The sequence below is a fragment of the Vanrija pseudolonga genome, chromosome 5, assembly GCF_020906515.1.
Source record: "Vanrija pseudolonga chromosome 5, complete sequence".
NCBI lineage: Eukaryota > Fungi > Basidiomycota > Tremellomycetes > Trichosporonales > Trichosporonaceae > Vanrija > Vanrija pseudolonga.
The window spans coordinates 1,181,603-1,200,908 of record NC_085853.1 but is presented as its reverse complement, the minus strand read 5'-3'; the positions used below and the strand labels follow the sequence as shown (position 1 = coordinate 1,200,908).

The window sequence follows — 19,306 nt, the reverse complement described above, 5'->3', positions numbered from 1 at the left end:
TACTGGTGATTTAGTGGAGCGCTGTGTAGTGCGCTAGATCAGAGCCCACGACAGCCGGGCACGCTGGTTCCATCCGCCCTCCCACGCCGATCCATCAGGCTCCTGCTCGGGGACGTCGCCGCCCTCCCAGCGGGCGAGAAGGCGGTCGAACCACGCCAAGCCGGGCACGAACCGCTCGTCGGCCTCGCGGTCCACCTCAAGCTCACCAGCAGGGACGGTGCGTGCAAACTCCAGCAGGCCCTTGAGCCACGCCGTGACCTCGGGAGGCGGCGTGCCGTTGCCCGCGATCGGGGCGAGGATGAACAGCGGCTCGAGGGTGAACTGGGTGTAGTGCCGCGGCCTGGTACGCTCAAGCTCTGGCGCGAAGGTGTCCGCGGGGGACTTTCCCGTCAGCGAAGAGAGGACTCCTTGGGCGTATTCCTGGGCCTTGGCATTGTCAAGGTACGCAAGGTGCGAGGCGTACTGTGATGTCAACGGGCTGATTCACCTTCAAGATTCCAACCCACCAATGCATGGAGCCAGTCAGTGATGTTGTTGCCTGACGCCTTGGCGTCCGCGCCCTGCTGTGACGAGTCGATCCATGCGAGCTGGGCACCGACCCACGCCTTCACCCCGCCCGCTACGTCGTCAGGCATGGGGAGCACGCGGAAGGCTTGCGACGCGAGGATGAGGTATCGAGACTGGTGCGTCAGCGGGTTGATGGCCACAACCATTGTACCTGCCCACGCACCGAGATGATGAACGTCTTGTCTCCGCACACGGGGTCGTCGCCAAGACAGCACTGGCTGTACAGCACCTCGGGGCACATCTTCGTCTCCTCGTCGAGGAAGAAGGCGCGGACGAGCTTGATCGCGCGCTCGGCGTAGTCGTTGTTCCCAAGGGCCTGCGCGGCAAACGAGAGGGTGTGGAGCGCCAGAGACATGTCCTGGAGCTGCTTCTGACCATCGGCCTTATCGCAGACTGAGTGAGTTAGGAACGGGAGGAAGCCTCCACCCACAAGGATTGCGCTGTCCGTCGCGTCGCTCTGTGGCGCGTCAGCACTTTGAGCTCGCGGGCAGGTTCGTTGAGCTCACCCCATTTTCCGTTGCACTCCCACCAATAAGGCGCGAGGGTGTAGAGGTAGTTCTTTCCGGCAGGCGCAGTGACACCCGCCTTGGTGACCGAGTACGTGTCGTCCGTCTTGAGCTCCTTGTCGCTCAGCTGGCGGAGGAGCTTCTCGGCGCTCTTGGTGGCCGGGAGCGTGGGGTACGGGGTGAGGATGAGCTCGGGGTACTTTGGGACAGGCAGCGGCATGATGTCGAGATGGGCTGGAGGGTGATGGTGTGATGGGGAGATGTCGAAGCGAGGTGCGGGAATGCAGAAACCTGTCGGGAGGGGGTGGAATTGTTGACACCAAAGGGCATCACACAGTTACGTCACTGGTCACGCCCACCTTTGTTGGCACCTCCACTTTCCCACGGTCACTCCCACCCTTTGTTGTTGCGATTCCATCTGTGCGCACCGGCCTTAGTCCAGTCACCACCACCACAGCGATCATCTCTCGCACCCACCACGAACATTACTTCAACATGCAACTCGACATCACCTCAGCAACGATCTCATGACAATACGCAAGCAACATGTCGAGGCGAGCTCAAGCAACGGCCGATCATGACCCCCCGACGGCGGGCGACCTGTGGGAGAAGTTGGACGAGCTCGACAACGCCGACTGGTGGAGGGACACCGAGGAAGAGGACCGCGCGTTTAGGAAGTACGTCGAGGACGACATCGCCAAACGCTGGCATACGAGACCACAAGACTCGTCGCCATCGGCAGGCAACACCTCGGTCCTCGAAGCTCCGGCAGGGCAGACCGTTCCGTCATCGTCCCCAAACGAGCCAGAAAACACAACGACGGCTGCCTTCCCTACCCCGACCTACGCGAACCAGCTCGCGTCAGCACCTTCACCGTCGGATGGCATATCTGGGCTCCCAGAGGTGACGCCCTTACGAGCACGCGCCCTCGCGTACACCCAGGCGCCGACGCCGACCGTCTCGACACCTTCCCTCCGCCCGCGGCTCCCCGCCCCGCCAACCGTCACAACGGCTCCGACTGTGGCGACGGCCGCGACGTCCAGCAAGACCTTTGCAACCCCACCCAACGTTGCCACTCCCTCACAGACACCACGCGTGCCCGATAGCGTGGGCCAAGGGCGGCGCGACGACCCCGCCACTCCGGTGCCCCTCGGTGCCGCAATCGAAGGCAAGCGCAACTATCAGCAGCTCACCAAGCATTTCGAGGACTTCAGCAAGGCCCTCAAGGACGTCGCTGTCCCTCCTCCAACTCGTGGTCGCGGACGCGGGCGTGGTCTAGGGCGCTCGGGTTCGCGAGCCCCTTCTCTCCTCGGGCTCGGTGGCACCATCTTCAAGGGTCTGCGGTTCTGCATCCCACCCGAGACCAACCAGGTCAATAAGCACAAGCAGCGCTGGGATATTGTGAGCTGGAGTGCGCTTTATGTAGGCTGACTGTCCAGATATCCAAACTCGGCGGCGAGGTCGTTCTTCAACCTGATACGGCCATCACCCACGTCATCTATGACTCTGGGAGGTCGGCTGCCGTCCTCGCGCGCGAGCTCGGCATCGAGTCTCTCACGGAGCTACCGGAGGGAACGATGTGCGTCAAGTGGGAGTGGGTGGCCCAGTGTAAGATGGCAGTGAGTGCTCCTGCACCGTCCCCCGGTGGGCAAGCAGCTGACGATGTGGCAGGGCAAGGTTCTGGACGCCACCGCGTGGCTCAGCTTTCCTCGCACAACCTTCACTCGGACTGTATCTGTGGGCGCAGCACAGTCGCGGATCACAGACACCACTCAAAAGCTGAGAGGCAGTTCTGGCGTCGTTACTCGGTGAGTGTTGTCAACATCATGGGCTAACGTAGCCAGAAAGCGCGCTGCTAGAAGCGATTCGGAGAGCGAGTCCTCGGAGCGCCGCCAAGCTACTAAATTCGCGTTCCGCCCCGTCTTGCCAACGCGGTCCACTGTAGCTGCGGCTCCTCCTGTCGTTCCAAAAACTCGGACCACCGTGGGCACAAGACACTCGATCACCCCGGGCCCTGGTTGGGTCGAGCCACAGGCCGGTGAGGAAGACGGCCTGGACGTCATGATTGTTGGCCTGAGGAACGGCAGCATCGAAGATGAGGATGATGAAGTGAGTTAGGGCGACCGAGGCTACAGGCTGACGTAGCAGGCAGGGGAATCTGACGCAGAGCCCTCAGACGAGGAGGTGAGTTACAAATCCCTTTGGGCAGCTGAGCTGACAATCCAGCCGGGCAACCCCAATCCATGGGCTGATAGGTTCAAGTGCGGGCAGAAACACGATGGTTCAGCTGCGACCGGTCCGAACGAGTGGCTTGCCAAGCAGTTTGACGATCTACATTCCAAATACGAGGCCATGCCAGGGAAGAATGAGTTTGCCATCCGAGGATATCAAAAGAGTCCGTCATCCCGTACAGCACAGAAGCTGCGTTGCTGACATTCCAGCTGCTGGCATCCTTCGTCGCACGACCTATGCCATCACCAGTGGAGCCCAAGCGAAGAAGATCAAAGGGATCGGCGCCAGCATGGCTGATAGGGTCAGCTCCGATACTGGGTAGCTCCAAGCTGACTTGCCAGATTGACGAGTTCCTCACCGGGGCTCAAGGGCGGGCTTACTACGAGGACAATGAGAAGGCACGTACCATGGCCGTGTTCCACAACGTCTATGGTGTAGGCAAGAAACACGCACACGACCTGTGGCAGCAAGGAGCACGCTCGTTGGACGATCTGAGGACCAAGGACTTTGGCCTGACTGAAGGGCAAATGGTGAGCTCCAATGTGGCGGTTCCCTTGTTGACTCTACAGCTCGGAGTAGAGCTCTACGAGGACTTGAACACCCGTATCTCTCGGGACGAGTGCAGACAGATCTTTCAAAAGATCCGCGAAGCAGCCCTCGCCATCGACCCCGATGTCTGGATCGAGATTATGGGCAGCTATCGTCGTGGAGCTGAATCGTCGGGCGATGTGGACATTCTCATCACTCGCAACCCATCAGACGGCATCACACACGTAGGCGTACTCAAGCGCCTCCTTGCTTCGCTACACACGAGCGGCATTCTGACGCATGACGTGAGTTTGAGGCGGAGGCGTCAAGGCTGACCCAGCCAGCTTACCACGCCGAGCGACTACTCTGCACTCGAGTCCAAGTGGATGGGAGTTGGCCGCATTAGCCCAACGGCTAAGTACCGACGCATCGACATCCTCACGATCCCTTACGACCAGTGGGGTGCAGCATTGATCTACTTCACGGGGAATGAGGTTGTGGGTGTCTGCTGGCAGAGTGACTACGCTGACTGTTCCAGTTCAACCGCAGCCTGCGCCTTTATGCCAGGAAGAAGGGCTTCTCGCTCAATCAGCGTGGCCTATATCGCGGCATCATCCGCGATCGCAAGGGGGAGAAGATGACGGAGGGTGAGGTAACACGATGAGTCTAACTGACACCGCAGGCGAGATCATTGCCTCGCGCACCGAGCAAGATATATTTGACGTTTTGGGTATCAGGTGGAGGCCTCCGCATGAGCGCCGTCCATGATTTGTTGTGAATTAGATCCATGCATGTGTGTTATTAAGCTTGGTGCGGGACAGGTGCGTGGCCAACTAGACGCAGAGTATGAAATATGAGAGACAAGGTGACAATATGAGAGACAAGGTGACAAGAATGACGAGGTACTTTACAACAGGAATCGGATCGTCACCAGCTCGACTGATGTAATGGTGGCTTTGCACCTAGCTCGACGCCGCCGAACGAGACGCCGAGGGTTCTCGACCTGCCACGGTGATGGGGCGCGTGAGATCCGCTCGGCTCGCGACTGGGCTGTGCGGAGCTAGTGGCGCTGCTCGGCGCAGCCCTCGCAGCCGCCGCGTCGCGCTTCGCAGTTCGCAGGTCGACCATGCCGCGCACGAGGCCGACGACAGAATGGACTGCCTCGGCGTCGCCTTCGGTGGGCTCCTTGGCCGCGTAGCGCGCGCGCTCGAGGATCTTGGCGTACGAGGCCACGAAGAGGCGGAGCGGGTCGGGCTTGCCGTCTGGTTCTGATGGTGGGAAGTTGGCCGTCGCGTCGATCAGTGGCTGCAGGGAGGTGGGTGGAGCGTGCGAGTAGTCTGGGTGAAGGATGTTGCCTGGGGCGTGAGCAAGAAGGCAGCAAAGGCTACCGAACAGACTTGGAGGACTCAGCCTCGCCGCTCAAGACTCACGCATCTCATCTAGTGTGCCGAGGATGTACGTCCGAAAGTGCACGTCGGCCCACTTGGTCCCTGGACGTCCCCAGCCCTCCTGCTGCCCCGTGGTAGCTTGGGCGAGGTGCGCGATGACCGAGGTGCGCGAGTACTCGGTCTGGATGAGGTCCGAGACTCTCTGATGCGCGTCAGCGGCCAAGCTGATTTCCCTCCATAGAACAGCACAGCACTCGACTTACCCGTGGTACGTCGACGTTCTTGGTCGGCATGTACGGCTTGGGCATGCTCCTCAGCACCTTCTTGACGCTGAACACGCGTGACCAGACGTGCATGACGGACACGATGAGCTGGGGGCGGTCAGCTACGATGTGATTGTCGACAAGCTACCCACAAATGCGACATACGCCGCGACCAGTGCGAACACGTTCCACCTTCGCTGGTGGTCGGTCCGCCAGGCCTGCTCGCCCAGCCCCCAGGCCGAGCCGACCATGAGCGCCGAGAGGATCAGGATGAAGAAGGTGAACGAGGTGTGGTAGAGGAATGACTGGAAGCGGTGGCGCGCGGACATGGTGCCGGTCGGTGCGCCGCGCGCGCAGGGGTGAACGAGTGTGAGTGGAGTGTGAGTGAGAGATGGTGAGATGAGGAGCAGGAAGCAGGAAGCGCGCCGACGCCGATTGTTGTTCTCGGCGGTGGGTCATGACACCACTGACGGCAATGGCCACGTGGTGCACGTGGCTGTTTGTATTCAACTCGAGCTGATTAGAAGCTGTTCCTAATGATATTAGGAAACCCGACCGACGAAACCCGAAACGCCGCCGTGTGGCGCCGTCGGCTTGGCTCGTTTCTTGACTTTTGCCGCCCAAGTGGAAAGTCGGAGCGGACCAGCGACCACATCGCACAGTCGACAACAAACACCCTCGAGCTCGAGAACGACCACGCGCCGGCGCACAAGACGGCCCGACGACCCCCCCGTACTCGCATACCCCTCGACGCTCCGCACCGAACCGCTTGAACTCGTATCACCATGGTGCGTAGCGTTTTGCACCCAGCGCCGAGCTCCGCGCCGAGAGGCGGCATGACCGGGTCGGCACGGTGGTCTCGGCACCGTGCGCGGCGCCAGCGTATGCTCTCGGCAGGCCACGGGCTGGGCCTTGAAGCCCTCTTGCGTACCCCGCTGACATACCCAGTCGGCACCAAGGGCCATGGCCGAGCTCGTCGTCTCGTCGATCCGGATATTCGGCAAGGCGATGGCCGCGGCGGGAAAGCAGGCTGCTAGGAGTGAGTTGGGCTTGGACGGTGTGATGTGGATACTGGTGCGCCAGCATGCGGTGGAGCTTGACTCCTGGATGAGCGGCCTGCGGCGGAGGCGGCAACGACTGCGGAGCAGTGCCGAGATGACCGGCACCGGTTGGCGAACGTCGAGCCGGTGTCGTCCGGGGCTGCTGTTTCGGAGCCTCAGCGGACGATGAGCTAAGAGGGATACTGGGGCACCCATGTCCTGTAAGGCGAGGTGGCCATGACGAACTGGGAGAGCCGTCCTAGCTCGATGGGGTTACCATCCAGTGCCAGCCACTACATTCTCTCTCCCAGCCCTCCCCTCCCTCTCTCCAACTTGTGCTGACCCCGCAGACGCACGACACAAGCCGGAAGGCGCGCCGGACGCGCGTCCAGTCGGCGGCGCGGGCAGCAAGAACAAGATCACCAACGACCTCCAGATGACGATTGACGAGGCCCACCTCATCCTCAACGTCAAGAAGGACGCGCCGATGGAGGCTGTGTTGAAAGTGAGTCGCCGTGAGCGGAGGTGTGAGCGGTCAGCGGAGGTGTGGGATTGGATTGTCGCCGCCTTGAGGTGATACTGCTGAGGGTGGACGAGGCTGTCCCGAAGCCAAGCGCGTCGCGGCGGCGGTCACTGCTGAGCCTCACGTCAGCCGCGATGAGACAGAGCACCTCACCACCTCCTCGACCACCTCCCTCTCCTACTTCCCTTCGCAGATGCTAACACGCTCAGCAATACGAGGCCATTTTCAAGGCCAACGGCCCTCCCGCCCCTCCTCCCGAGCCCGCACCAGGATCGCCCCAGGCTGCCGCCCTCGCGGCGCAGAAGGCCCGCGGCGGACCCAAGGCCAAGAAGGGCCCCACGCACTCGCACTACCTCCAGAGCAAGGTCTACCGTGCGCTTGAGAGGATAAAGGCGGAGCGGGCGGACGAGCTCGGAGCCGCCGCGGCGGCGGAGGGTGCTGCCGCTGAGGGTGCGGCGGCGGCGGAGGGAGCTGCCGCTGCTGGTGAGGCTGCGGCGGCTGAGGCGCCCAAGCCTGGAGACAAGTCGGCGTAAGCAGTGTAGCAGTAGTCGGATCGCATTGAGTTGCACATATGCATGGCATTCACACCTCTGCAAACTCGGTGATTGCAATGTTTCGGTTCTCAACCGGCGGTGGGCCTTGCCGACCTCTGAGCGGAGGCATCCCCGCTCCGCCGGGCCAGATGTCAGTAATCGTGACCTCGTCGTGCTGCGGGTGACACCTTCGTTGGTACAATCAGCACAATCGCGGAGCATCCAGTCCGACCTACCTGTCTCCATGCCAGCAACCCAGCAGACGCTTCTAGGCTCCGGGCCGACTCGACTCGGGCACCGTATAGCGCCAAGCAACCGAGCACGGAGCAGAACGCCATGGCGGTCGATCCTGACGCCGCCGGCTCGGCGCGGTCCGGCTCCTTCGGCCTCCTGCCGCCATCCATAAGTGCTGTCTGCCTGTGATGGATGCCGTCTCTTCATCTCGTCCACAACACTCACCTTATCGCTCTGATCATGTGGCCCTTCACCGACAGCGTGCCGGCCCTGCCGCAGGTCGACCCCAACTTCACCGACCACGTCTATGCGACCAAGCACGGTGTCGAGCTGCTCCTGCGCGTTTGGAAGGCCGACCCGACGAGGTGAGTAAGGTGTTAGTCAGTCAGCCAGGTATCAGTGTCTGGTCAGTGGCTAGAACACCACTGGCTGCCCCCGCCTCGTACACCAGCTCACACGCCAGGCCCGACGGCACCCCGGCCCCCGCGACCGAGCACAATGCCCAGCCTTGGATCCTCTGGGCCCACGGCGGCGGCTTCACCGGCGGCACGCACTACGTCCCGCCGGCGTGGGTGCTGCCCGCGTTCCTCCGTAGCGGCGTGCACGTCGTGTCGTACGCATACCGCCTGGCGCCGCACGCCTCGCTCGCCGACCAGGTGGAGGACGCGCGCGACGCGCTCCACTGGTGCCGGGACCACCTGCCGTGCTTCCTCGGGGACGTGGTCGACGTTGACGCGTACGCTGTCGGCGGCGAGTCGGCCGGCGGCACGCTTGCCCTGCTCAACGGCTTCCTCTCGCCGCGCCCGCGCGCCGTGGTCGACGTGTACGGCATCTCGGACTTTGCAGACCCGTACTACGAGCCGCGGATCACGGGGTGCGGGTATGACCCGGGCGTCATGTCTGGCAAGTTCAGCGAGCACGAGATCGAGACGGCCATCTCGGACCGCGACCTCACCTATGCGTTGCTTGATGTCCCCCGTCTTGCGCCGTACGGCGGCATCGAGCACGAGCACGCCGCTGTCGAGCGGTACAAGAAGCGCGCGCTCGCCCCAGAGTTCGAGTACACGGCCGCGCACCGTCTCCGCGCCGACGTCAAGACGCACATCCAGGCGACGGGCCGCATGCTGCGCACGATCACGCGGTACGAGGCGTACGACGAGCCAAAGGACTGGGAGGTGGCCAACGCCGCCCAGGGCCCGCTCGGCCGCCTCGAGGCCGATGCCGACAAGGCGGCCTTCCCGCCGACCTTCTTCCTCCACGGGACCGGCGACAAGGTCGTGCCGCTCGTCCATTCGACCAAGCTTGCTGCGACGCTCACAGGCCTCGGTGTCGATGTCGGAGAGGCGTATGAGCCGGATCAGGACCACGGCTTTGACGAGAAGTACACTGTGAGTCGATGGGAGATGTCAAAAGTGCTGATGAGCAGGGACCCGAGGTCGAGGGCTGGGACACGTACATTGCTCCGTTGGTCAAGTTTGTCGTTAGGCATCTGCGCGGTCGCCAGGAATGAGGGCTGTTTGAAGTAGGATGTAGTAGTCGATAATGGGCATGAATAGTTGCCATCTGCTGCAAACGGCGCGAGGCTTGTTTGTGTCATTTTGGACCACCTCCACTTCCCCGACATGACCGAATTTTCATCCCAGTCACTCACGCACGACAACACCCAACCCGTTGACAACACACTACTCACAAACGAACAGACGCAGCATGGCCCCGCGCGACAAGGACCCAGAGTACTCCCCCGCCTCCCTCCCGGAGGACCACAGGCTAGTCAAGCTCGGCCCCCCGCAGGGCTCGGGCAACTTTACCTGCACCGACACGGACGGCGTCGAGCGGCTCGTCGAGATGCCCGGCAAGGTGCGGCGCGTGAGCTATGCTGCGCGGGGTGAGTGAGCCGGGGACCGAGCTGCGCTGTGTGGATGAAACCATGAGCTCACGCGCCAACCGCAGGATCCTTCGCGTTCATCAAGCTCTTCCCCGAGTCGGACGCGCGGCTGGCCGGCGAGATCGTGCACGTCGTCCAGGGCACCGAGATCAAGGCGTGGAGACGGGCAGGCGAGTGGTGAGTTGCCCAGTCCTCGTCCTCGGTGGATGATGCTGATGCTTCAGGCCCGCAGCCTTCGATGTCGAGACTACGCCTGCCGAGGCGCCGGCACCCGCCGCCGACAGCGACGACGACGACGAGCCCCTGCCCGAGAACCCCAACAGGCGGCACATCATCGTCGACGAGTCCGACTCGGAGGAGGACAGCGACGACGAGTAGAGATTGCCGAGGAGTGTCGCCTCGGTCCCATCATCATCACGCCATTCATGTCATTCATGCACTGTCACACGTTTCAAGACAACTATAATGCAAACAGTGTCCAACAATGTTCTGGTAAAGCTCTAAAGTGTCCGTACGGTATGCTCTATCGGGGTGGGATGGCACAGTCGGGGTTGAGGAGCTTGAGTGTGTTGTTACAGGCCAGTAGCGGTGCGCATACTTGCGCGCACAGCGGGGCTCGGGCAGATCTATGAGCTGCTGGAGGGGTTGAAGTCGGTCTCGACGCCGTCCTCGTCAAAGGAGTTCCGGGCAACGATGGCCTTGAAGGTACCCTTGGGAATGGTCCACTTCTGCGTCACGACGTCCCAGATGGATACGTCGTAGTTTGACAGCTTGAACTCGACCGTCTCGGTGTCGCCGACATCGAGGGTTACGCGGGCGAAGTCGCGGAGAACACGAGGAGGCTCGCCAGAATCCTTGGGGAAGGCGAGATAGAGTTGCGGCACCTCGCAGCCGTAAACGGTGCCGTTGTTGGTGATCTCGGCGGTGATGAGCCAGCGAGGGCGCTGGAGTCTGGGGTGGTGAGCATGGAGCAGAAGAACTGGACTTACTCGTCGTCGAGGAAGGCGCCAATGGCGGGTTTGTCGCCGTCGCAGTCGTCACCTCCCTTGCCTCCGTCGCCGCCCTTGCCGCCATCACCTCCCTTGCCGCCGGCACCGCCAGCACCACCGGCACCGCCAGCACCACCGGCACCGCCAGCACCACCGGCACCGCCAGCACCACCGGCACCGCCAGCACCACCGGCACCGCCAGCACCGCCAGCACCGCCAGCACCGCCAGCACCGCCAGCACCGCCAGCACCGCCAGCACCGCCAGCACCGCCAGCACCGCCAGCACCGCCAGCACCGCCGTCGCCACCCTTCCCTCCAGCGCCGCCGTCACCAGCGGCAGCCGTCGTGCCGTCGTTGCTGGTGTCGCCCCCAGTGCTGTTGCCGCCACCATCACGCCTCTCGTTGTCATCAATGACCGAGACCTCGATGTTGGCGTAGGAGAAAGTCGTGTAGCTTCCACCGTATCCGAAGGGGTAGCGAGGCTTGAGGCCCTTCTCGAGGAAGTGGCGGTAGTCGATGAAGAGGCCCTCAGTGTAGTTGATGTTGGTCTCATCACCGGTGGTGATGCAGTCCACGTCGACGCCGTAGTCGGTGCGGTTGCGGGCGATGGTGTAAGGGAGACGCGCCGAGGGATTGTAGTCGCCATACAAGATGTCGACGAGCGAGTTGCCAGACTCTTGACCTGGCAGACCAGCCCAGAGAACACCGGTGATGTTGGGGTGGTCGATCCAGGCCTCCATGTCGATTGGGCCGACCGAGTGAACAACGACGATGGTGTTGTTGTTGACCGAGGCAACGGCCTTGACGAGCTCTTCGCCGTTGTTCCAAACCGTGAGGTTGTTGCGGTCTCCCATGTTGCCATCGACGGTGATGTACTGCTCACCAGAGTCCGAGTTGATGCCCACAATGACGACTTCGTTATTCGCGGCAACAGCCTTGGCACCCGTGAGGTCCCAGTCGCTGAAGAACCAGTTGACAGACGTGCGGTCCTGTCGAGCGCGGGGCTGGATGGCTTGCAGGGGGTCAACGAGATAGGGGAAGTTGACGGTGCCAGAGCCCCAACCCATGGCAAGGGTGCCGAGGTTACCACCGCGGTCCGGGAAGCCGTTGGGGCCGTGAGGCGATGGGCCGAGGTCAGAGCCGATGAGAGCGAGGTTGCGGGGCTTGTGGAGGGGCAGAGCACCGCCGACGTTCTTGAGAAGGACTGTCGATGCGGCACCAATCCTGCGAATCACCCTGGAGGTCAGCGTCTGGTGGATCATTCAGTGCTTACTCGTAGTGGTCGTCCTGGACATCGACGTGGCTGTTGTTTGGACCACCAACGTGCCAGGCGTCAAAGTTGGTCTCGGGGTAGTTCTTGTCCTGCCCGACGAGGAACCACGACGCAAGTACACGCTTCGCCATGTCATCGAGACGATCCGCTGGCACGCTGCCGTTCTTGACCGCCTCAACAAGGTTTGCGCCCCAGTAGCGCTTGGCGCCGCCCGAGAATCCAATGTCGCCGGGCATGTCCATGTCGAGACCGCTGTTGACAGCGTGGACACCCGAGTGGGTGGCGTCCCAGTCGGACATGACGTAGCCAGCAAAGCCAAAGTCGGTCTTGAGGATACCGTTGAGGGTCTTCTCATTTTGGCAGCCCCACGAGCCGTTGATAAGGTTGTACGAACACATGACGGACGCGACGTCGGCCTGCACCGCGCGCAGGAACGGGTGAGAGTAGATCTCGCGCATGGTGCGGTCGTCAATGTTGGACGAGGACGTCGTGCGGGCGTGCTCTTGCTCGTTGCCAATGTAGTGCTTGACGCTGGGAATGTGAGCAACTCCTCGGCACGGGCATTGGGCTGGGACGAGGTGCCTGTTTACTCACGTTGCTTGTACATTGGCGTCTTGGAGACCGAGGACGGTCTGGTACGTTCCCCAGCCTGAGAGGTACGGGTCGGCACCGAAGCCTTCCCAGTTCCTGCCGCCAGCGGCGACACGACCCATGTTGGTCATTGGGCCGAGTGCGACGTGAACGCCCTTGCCGCGGAACTCTTCTCCCATGGCCTTGCCACGTTCGTACATGAGGTCCTTGTCGAACCTGATGCTGTCAGCATTGCACTCGGGCAAGAGTAGCGGCGCGTGGTGGATGGCTGGGTGCGATCCATCGATGAGGTCGCCAGGTAGGACGAGAAGGCGATCTTCAGAGACCACCCTCTCCATCTACACGGTAGCCAAGCCCAGCACGTCCCGACGATCGCGCTGCCCATCACACCGTGAGATGCACGAGGTGCGGGCATGGCGGCACGGCGCTGACGTAGGCTGCGTGCGCGCGCCTCCCACAGGCCGAGAAGAGTACTCACGTCGAGGCAACATTGATGGCGGCAGGGAAGGCGCTGACATAGTCGGCGAATCGGACGCCCAAGGGCGAGTCCTCGAGGCAGAGGCCCGAGAAGTTCTTGCTGGGGTTGGGCAGGATGTTGCCGACGCACTGGCCGATCATCCAGCCGGCGCCGGTGACGAGGCCGACCTTGTCCTCGACGCTCCAGCCCTTGAGGTATCGCTGGGCCTTCTTGTGCGCCTTGCGCCAGCGGGGTGAGAACTGGCCTTGGATGTGGAGCGGGGCGGGGATCGACTCGGCCGTGTACCCGTCTGGGACAGTGCAGAACTTGCACGGCGGGTCGGCAGCAGCAGTAGCGTTGGCGGCGGCCGGCGCGGTGCTCGTGCCCTTGTCAGTGCTGGCGCCGCCGACACCAGCGCCTTGAGCGGCACCGGCGGCGTTGCCCGCAGCTGCCGTGGGTGCGCTTGCGTCGGTTTCGCCTGGTGAGGCGGCGCGCGCGAGGATGGCGAGGGAGAGGAGGAGGGCGACGCGCATGTTGAGGAGGAGGATGAATGAGTGTGAAGTCGTAGCGAGTGTGAGAGGCTGAAAGCCAGAGGAGGAAGGAAGGTACTGCCCGTTCGCAGACGGCTGATGGGAGAGATCAGCTCGGTGTGGTAAGGCGAGCGACTCACCTGTGGTCTGCAGGTCTACTGGATGAGCTTGGTCCGCGTCTCACGTCCAGGCCATCGTCTCTTTATAAGTCTATTCCGATGTCGAGAAGCGAACAAACATGGGCCGCGTCACGACTGCGAATGCGGCAAGGTCGACTTGAGATGTGCCGTCAGCGGTGGGTCACCGTGCTTTGCCGTTCCTTGGCAAGCTTGGACTTACTCGCGTCTCGAGCTAACTGCTAGCTAGCTCTTGCCTCGGCAGCTCGTCAGGTGAATCGCTGCTGCACGCCCGCGCGCTGGTGTTGCCTATGCGCGGCGATACTTGTCGGAGGCGGACCGCGGACCAGGGAGGGAGGGAGTCACAGAGCGAGTTAAGGGATGTTGTGATGAAGCTAAAAGCTTTAGAGCCATGGAATGTGGGACGAGTGTGTTGTCGAGCGGGGCATCGGGTCGGGTGTTGCCGAGGAGGAGGGAGGTCCGCTGTGCAGCCGTGTCGTCTGTCAAGATGGCGAGTGGGAGAGTGTCGTCGTCGTCGTCGTCGTTGTCGATATGATGTGCATTGTCTTGTCGTCGTCGTTGCGTTGAGAGTGCGGCGGCGGCGGCGGCGGCGGCGTCGGGAGGCTGGGCGGTGCAATGCATACCTCATTGAGATGGCCGAAACGTCGCCGGCCCTCCTGCCTTAGTGACGCACTACGGCGACCTGGCAGCCAGGCACGGAACACACACATACTCCGCAGCTGGGGCGCCGCTGGGCCGCCGCCTATTTGCCCGCCCGCCAGGACCGCTAGGACCGGCAGTCAACGACAAACTTGTTCGGCCCCTCCACTCTACCCACGTGGTCGCCCACCACATCCACATTCCCACCCCTCACCGCCATCTCGACCCATCCCACCCAGCAGGCACGCCGCGCCACGGTGCGGTGACAACCAACAAACCTTGTTCAGTCACAGACGTACAAACAAGATGGATGTAAACAAACAGATCAGACATGCGCTCCAGAGCATACAGCGCACAGAGATCCCGTAGTGCGCAAGACGAAAGAGAGTTGGCTTGAAACGTCGGGACGGCGGCTGCGGGTTCCTGGTGCCATTGAGCTTCTGGCACGCGTTGCGCTAGTCGCTCCGCTCAGTGCCGCCGGTCGCGCGGCGGAAACGGCGACTGCCGCGAGCCAAACACGCGCCGATGCTGGACCTAAGAAGCCGATGCGGGGGAGGGACGCGTCCGTCGCGTGCGCTGGTGCGTAGTGCATGTGTGTGTCGAGGACAGCCGGTCCGCGGCAACACGGTTGCTAGTTCGCTCCAGGCTCCCGAGCCGCAGATGTTGAGGCTGGGAGAGGCTCTGAGATTGAAGTCCGAAGCGTCCCAAGACGCCAGTCGCCGCTCCAGCAGTGCGTCTACAGCGAAGCGACCGAAATGTTCGCAGCAAGCATAGACCGAGCTTGCCCGTGTCTTCACGCCAGGAAGCGACTCGATGAAAGATGCTAAGGAGAGCATCCATGTGCGGTGGTACGTATGTATGTTCAGGCACGGCGTTGCGCTCTTTCGTAGAGGGGGGGGGGGGGTGGAGTTGCATGCAGCTTGGTAGGCCGGTGAAGGCTCGCTGGATGAATGCATGACGCCAAGCCGCCAGGCGGGTGGTCCTTTGGTCCAGAATGCATGCGCCGAGACTCGTCTGTTTGATCCAGCTCGGCGATGGCGTGTAGCGCGGCAGCGCGGCGCTCGGCGTGGCGGTGGCAATTGGTAATGGCGCCGTCAAGCTGACGTCTCACCCTGTGGCAGTGGCAGTGTCCGCGGCAGTGGGCGGTGGCGTCAAGTTGTTGTTCGGTAGTGAGCAACAAGTCAGTAGTGGCGTGCATTAGTAATTGGCAAGTGCTTCAAGTGCTCCAGTGCTCCAAGTTGTAATCGCCACCAACCAAATCCATATCATTATAAGGCTATACCCAGAGGAAGAAAAAGATTAACTCTAATGAGTGGCGACACCTTCCCCCAGCGATAGTTGAAAGTTGCACTTGCCTAGGCTCATAACCGTCCAAAACGGCTGCTAAACGCACAAATTTCCAACCCACTAAGACAGGTCCAGTGCCGCCTAGAGCAACCCCAAAAGACCCGTTCCTTTTGATGGCCGTATAAGGACGGACCAGCCAAACATTCAAACACCCAAACAACCAAACAACGAAACAAACAAAACAATCGAGCTTGAGGACTTGAGACGACGGCGAGGCAGAGCGGGGGAGGGGGTTAGCTAAGCTCGACATCGCCTTGTACTCACACTTTAGTCCTTGAGCCCGGCTGTGGGTTCAATCTTCGAAACCCCTTACGCGCGTGGGCGGAAGACGGCCTTGATCGACTTGAAGCCCCGGTGGGCAACCTTGTCGACCTTGGCGCTCACGCGGTTCTTGAGCGAGGGGCGGAAGATCTTGGCCTCGCGCTCTGCGTCGGGGTATCCGATCCAGGACATCGGAGGAGCCTCATCGTGGCCGACCATGTCGTAGTCGTCGTGGTCGACGTCGTCGGCGTAGGCAGCCTTGCCGCCGTCCGCCGTGAGGATGTCGTTAACCGTCTCAATGAGGGCAGAGGCGGTCGGGCGGTCGGCGGCGTTGATGGCGAGGCCCTCGATGAGCATGTCCTGGATCCTGCCGATCTTGCAAGACGTGTTGCCGTTTCCGTCCTCAAACTTCTGGAGCCAGAAGTTGTCGAAGAACCCTGCCGGCTGGTAGAGGCCATCGTGCTCAATGGGGCAAGGAGCAGAACCCGTGAGGCACGTGTAGAGGATGGCGCAGGCAGAGTAGATGTCGCTTCCCTTCGACCACTCGTTGAGGAAGGACTCCGGCGAAGAGTAGGAGGGGGAAAAGGCAAACAGGTCGCAAGTCGACAGGTCGATACCCGGGATCACCTTGAGGGCATGGCGGAAGCCAGCGAGCACGACGCGGTCGAACTTGTTGAACAGGACGTTCGCCGGCGAAAGGTTGCGGTGGATCCAACCATTCTCGTGCATGTGCTGGATGCCCTCGAGGATGTCCCTTCAGTGACGTCAGTGGCAGTTCAAACATGACGTAAGCAAAACTTACCTGAAGACGAGCAGAGCCTGGCGGACATTCTCAAAGCTGAAAATCTGGTCCATGTCCTCGGTGAGGCGGTGGGCAAGCGAGCCGCCAGACATGTGGTCCGTAATGATCTGGCCACTGAACATTACGTCAGCACTGCGCGTGCAAGGTGAGTAGTGGAGTGACAAACTTACCGGGAACCGATTTTACCAGCGAAGAGAAGGGGGAGGATGCGCGGGTGCCTCAGGGTCTTGAGAGCGCGGACCTCATTGTCGTAGAGGGGGCAGGCAATGGAACAGCTCCTGGCGGGTGTTAGACATTTGGCAGACGCGGGAGTAAAAATCGCCACACTCACTTGATTGCCACCTCGTAGACAGCGAGACCGTACTGGTAGAGACCGAGGTTGCACATGGTCTGATCACCAATGTACAAACGCTCGAGGATGGCCATGTGACCAAGCGGAGTCGAAACGTATTTGTAACCGAGTCGACGGGCCTGGCGCATGCGCTTGAGGAAGTCGCCGTTCGCGAGGAGCTGAGGAAACGACACCAGGGACAGGGTGCGGAAGTCGAGCCCAAGCGAGAAGGTAAAGGCGGCGGCGGGGGAGGCGAGAGAGAGGCGGGGGAGGCGGAGACGGAGGAAGACCTCGGCCAGGACGAGGTTGACGAGGTCGGCCGAGGCGAAGACCGAGTTGCCGACAGCGAGCTCGCGGATGCGCTCGAGCTCGGCAGCCGGGGTGAGGGCGACACGGAGGGAGGAGAGGGCGAGGTAGAGGAAGGCGGCGAGGGGGAACATTGTGAGAGGGCGGGGTGGGTAGGTTGAAATTTTTTAAGAGGGCGGTTTGGGTGAGGTTTTGGTGGGAGGAGGTTTTTGGTGGGTTGCTAGGGAAAAGAGAAATCAGTCGCGAGGGGGGTTGGGTATATGTGACGGGAGCCAGCAGGCCTGCTGGCAGGCGCGCGGAAGCAATGGGGAGCAATGGCGTGCCAGGTCGGATGCCAGGCTCTCTCCTTGAGTCTGACATGACGCGGGACTCTGGCCCCCTCTATCCCCCCCACTGTACGGGGCGACCTCTCCTGGGTGACGGGGAAACACTGTTACCGGTCTGTGGCAGCTTGCCACGCTCTGGACACGCGGAAAAGCGTCATAGAGATGCCAGAGTGACGTCAAATGTGCTCTGATACATGGAAGAGCCCCGCCAGACTCAGCGCAGTCGCCGCCACGAAGATGCAAGCGTATGGGGAGTACGTCGAGTGGCAGCAGCGGGCCGTGCGCAGACAGATGTGCATTGTCCTCAATCGCCATGATGATTGATTGACGACGACCACGGCCGGATTGACGGAGGCCCGTGGTGGATTTGCCACCCACCAGCGACAACCCCCCGTACTTTCCAGGCCTGCAGCCTTACTACACATGCATCAATCCACACCCGATTTGAATGAGAGGCATCGTACGGTCATGCATGAGACGTTCACGCGCTGGGTTACTATGTATGCATGGGCGCTGACCTTTGACTTAGATGGCGGCTGGACACCATCTGGACCACGGAACCAAATGTAGGGTAGGGAGATTGGAATCAACGGTCGTTCTCATTAGCATCACCGCAGGCATCCACGTTTGAAGCCACTTCAAAGCACCGTGACTTGAGAGAAATGCATACATCTTTGACTATGGATCGCCTACCGCCCTACAATGTATGTGGTGTGGTAGGCTGTGGGCGGCTGGACGTCAATCGTTGGACCGGCCGCCGGTTTCTTGGCTTGGTGTGTTGTGGTGTTGTGGTTTGGCGGCGACCGGTCTCTAAGTCCTGGTTTGGGCTGGGTTGGGCTGGGTTGGGCTGGGCTTGCTGGTTGTTAGAGTCTGTCTTAAGCGTTAACCCACCTGTTCAATCTCGCCTTCAGATTGATCAACGGATGGAGGGGGGACGGGACGGCGGAAGCCTCTCGGCGTTGGATGGGATTGGGTTGGTGGCTATCGGTCAGTCTGGCCCTCCCAACGCGTGACTTACCTTGGCTACGATAGTCCCCGCGCTGTCATCCCTCATAGACGTGGTTTTGGTGTTTGGTGGATCACTGCAGGCGTCAGCATCACACGGTGGCCACAAGGTACTGCACACGTACCATCTTCACTCGACCGCCGTTGTCCCCTATGGTGTGGATGGGTTTGGGTGTGTATGGTTTGGCGGCCGGGGCAATTGGGCGAGCGGCAGTCGGTACGAGATTCGATTCGGCCGATTCGGTCGGTTGGTTGGAGTCGTTTGAGGGATGATTTGGTGGGGGGGATTGGGTTGGATTATAAGGAGGTGGTGTAAAGGTATTGGTTTGTCGTTGTGTGTGTGGTTTGGTTGGAGGGTTATTTGAAGAGGGCGTATGGCTAATTTTTATAGGGGTATTGGATTACTTGATTATATGTGTGTTTGATTGTAAGCGTGTTGAGTAGTGGCGTGTTTGAGTGAGTATGGGCGTGTGTGGGTATTGTTGGAGCGAAGTTGTTTGTGTTTCTGCGCATGTTAGATGAAGGCGCCGAGCGGGCGGGCAACGTACTTTTTTGTGTTGTTGATCGAGTAAGGAAAGGGGCGAAGAGAAGGCGACCAGCGCCAGAACGAAAG

General features: G+C 61.3%; 8 protein-coding genes across 8 annotated transcripts; 4 read left to right on the top strand and 4 right to left on the bottom strand.

The window, feature by feature from the left end:
• Positions 1 to 33: 33 nt before the first annotated feature.
• Positions 34 to 1,346, bottom strand: LOC62_05G007132 (uncharacterized protein; the record flags this gene model as incomplete). The annotated part of the gene is made up of 5 exons (XM_062773654.1): positions 1,074 to 1,346; positions 998 to 1,024; positions 731 to 960; positions 507 to 680; positions 34 to 462 (listed from the first exon to the last, which is right to left on the bottom strand). Exons 1-5 carry the CDS (start codon positions 1,291 to 1,293, stop codon positions 34 to 36), a joined length of 1,080 nt encoding a protein of 359 aa, XP_062629638.1. The 5' UTR covers positions 1,294 to 1,346.
• Positions 1,347 to 1,619: 273 nt separating this feature from the next.
• On the top strand, positions 1,620 to 4,601 carry POLL (DNA polymerase lambda; the record flags this gene model as incomplete). The annotated part of the gene is made up of 11 exons (XM_062773653.1): positions 1,620 to 2,474; positions 2,513 to 2,692; positions 2,745 to 2,881; positions 2,918 to 3,182; positions 3,222 to 3,257; positions 3,300 to 3,468; positions 3,515 to 3,606; positions 3,647 to 4,138; positions 4,178 to 4,330; positions 4,372 to 4,480; positions 4,516 to 4,601. 11 exons carry the CDS (start codon positions 1,620 to 1,622, stop codon positions 4,599 to 4,601), a joined length of 2,574 nt encoding a protein of 857 aa, XP_062629637.1.
• A 159-nt stretch (positions 4,602 to 4,760) lies between these two features.
• Positions 4,761 to 5,944, bottom strand: LOC62_05G007130 (uncharacterized protein; the record flags this gene model as incomplete). The annotated part of the gene is made up of 4 exons (XM_062773652.1): positions 5,637 to 5,944; positions 5,485 to 5,592; positions 5,264 to 5,423; positions 4,761 to 5,188 (listed from the first exon to the last, which is right to left on the bottom strand). The coding sequence occupies exons 1-4, from the start codon at positions 5,811 to 5,813 to the stop codon at positions 4,761 to 4,763; spliced, it is 873 nt and encodes a 290-aa protein (XP_062629636.1). The 5' UTR covers positions 5,814 to 5,944.
• A 193-nt stretch (positions 5,945 to 6,137) lies between these two features.
• Positions 6,138 to 7,644, top strand: PAM16 (Mitochondrial import inner membrane translocase subunit TIM16). Its single transcript, XM_062773651.1, has 4 exons — positions 6,138 to 6,272; positions 6,433 to 6,523; positions 6,875 to 7,029; positions 7,257 to 7,644. The coding sequence occupies exons 1-4, from the start codon at positions 6,270 to 6,272 to the stop codon at positions 7,578 to 7,580; spliced, it is 573 nt and encodes a 190-aa protein (XP_062629635.1). The 5' UTR covers positions 6,138 to 6,269; the 3' UTR covers positions 7,581 to 7,644.
• A 384-nt stretch (positions 7,645 to 8,028) lies between these two features.
• mpaC (Non-reducing polyketide synthase mapC) lies at positions 8,029 to 9,380 on the top strand. The gene is made up of 3 exons (XM_062773650.1): positions 8,029 to 8,179; positions 8,278 to 9,202; positions 9,241 to 9,380. The coding sequence occupies exons 1-3, from the start codon at positions 8,055 to 8,057 to the stop codon at positions 9,322 to 9,324; spliced, it is 1,134 nt and encodes a 377-aa protein (XP_062629634.1). The 5' UTR covers positions 8,029 to 8,054; the 3' UTR covers positions 9,325 to 9,380.
• Positions 9,381 to 9,521: 141 nt separating this feature from the next.
• On the top strand, positions 9,522 to 10,077 carry SPBC146.08c (S1-like domain-containing protein; the record flags this gene model as incomplete). The annotated part of the gene is made up of 3 exons (XM_062773649.1): positions 9,522 to 9,699; positions 9,765 to 9,876; positions 9,924 to 10,077. The coding sequence occupies 3 exons, from the start codon at positions 9,522 to 9,524 to the stop codon at positions 10,075 to 10,077; spliced, it is 444 nt and encodes a 147-aa protein (XP_062629633.1).
• A 248-nt stretch (positions 10,078 to 10,325) lies between these two features.
• On the bottom strand, positions 10,326 to 14,205 carry bglL (putative beta-glucosidase L; the record flags this gene model as incomplete). The annotated part of the gene is made up of 7 exons (XM_062773648.1): positions 13,879 to 14,205; positions 13,680 to 13,814; positions 13,031 to 13,635; positions 12,556 to 12,768; positions 11,962 to 12,492; positions 10,689 to 11,924; positions 10,326 to 10,650 (listed from the first exon to the last, which is right to left on the bottom strand). The coding sequence occupies exons 3-7, from the start codon at positions 13,540 to 13,542 to the stop codon at positions 10,326 to 10,328; spliced, it is 2,817 nt and encodes a 938-aa protein (XP_062629632.1). The 5' UTR covers positions 13,543 to 13,635; positions 13,680 to 13,814; positions 13,879 to 14,205.
• Positions 14,206 to 15,971: 1,766 nt separating this feature from the next.
• Positions 15,972 to 17,496, bottom strand: PEPKR2 (Serine/threonine-protein kinase PEPKR2; the record flags this gene model as incomplete). Its single annotated transcript, XM_062773647.1, has 4 exons — positions 15,972 to 16,677; positions 16,726 to 16,839; positions 16,896 to 17,003; positions 17,057 to 17,496. The coding sequence occupies 4 exons, from the start codon at positions 17,494 to 17,496 to the stop codon at positions 15,972 to 15,974; spliced, it is 1,368 nt and encodes a 455-aa protein (XP_062629631.1).
• Between the last annotated feature and the right edge of the window lie 1,810 nt (positions 17,497 to 19,306).

Bases quoted from the DNA above. Each gene is read 5' to 3' on its own strand.
- PAM16 (XM_062773651.1), top strand. The intron at 6,524-6,874 runs GTGAGTTGGGCT...CTGACCCCGCAG, and splicing joins GGGAAAGCAGGCTGCTAGGA to ACGCACGACACAAGCCGGAA. The intron at 7,030-7,256 runs GTGAGTCGCCGT...TAACACGCTCAG, and splicing joins CGATGGAGGCTGTGTTGAAA to CAATACGAGGCCATTTTCAA.
- mpaC (XM_062773650.1), top strand. From the start codon at position 8,055: ATGTGGCCCTTCACCGACAGCGTGCCGGCCCTGCCGCAGGTCGACCCC. The intron at 8,180-8,277 runs GTGAGTAAGGTG...CTCACACGCCAG, and splicing joins TGGAAGGCCGACCCGACGAG to GCCCGACGGCACCCCGGCCC. The intron at 9,203-9,240 runs GTGAGTCGATGG...GCTGATGAGCAG, and splicing joins GCTTTGACGAGAAGTACACT to GGACCCGAGGTCGAGGGCTG.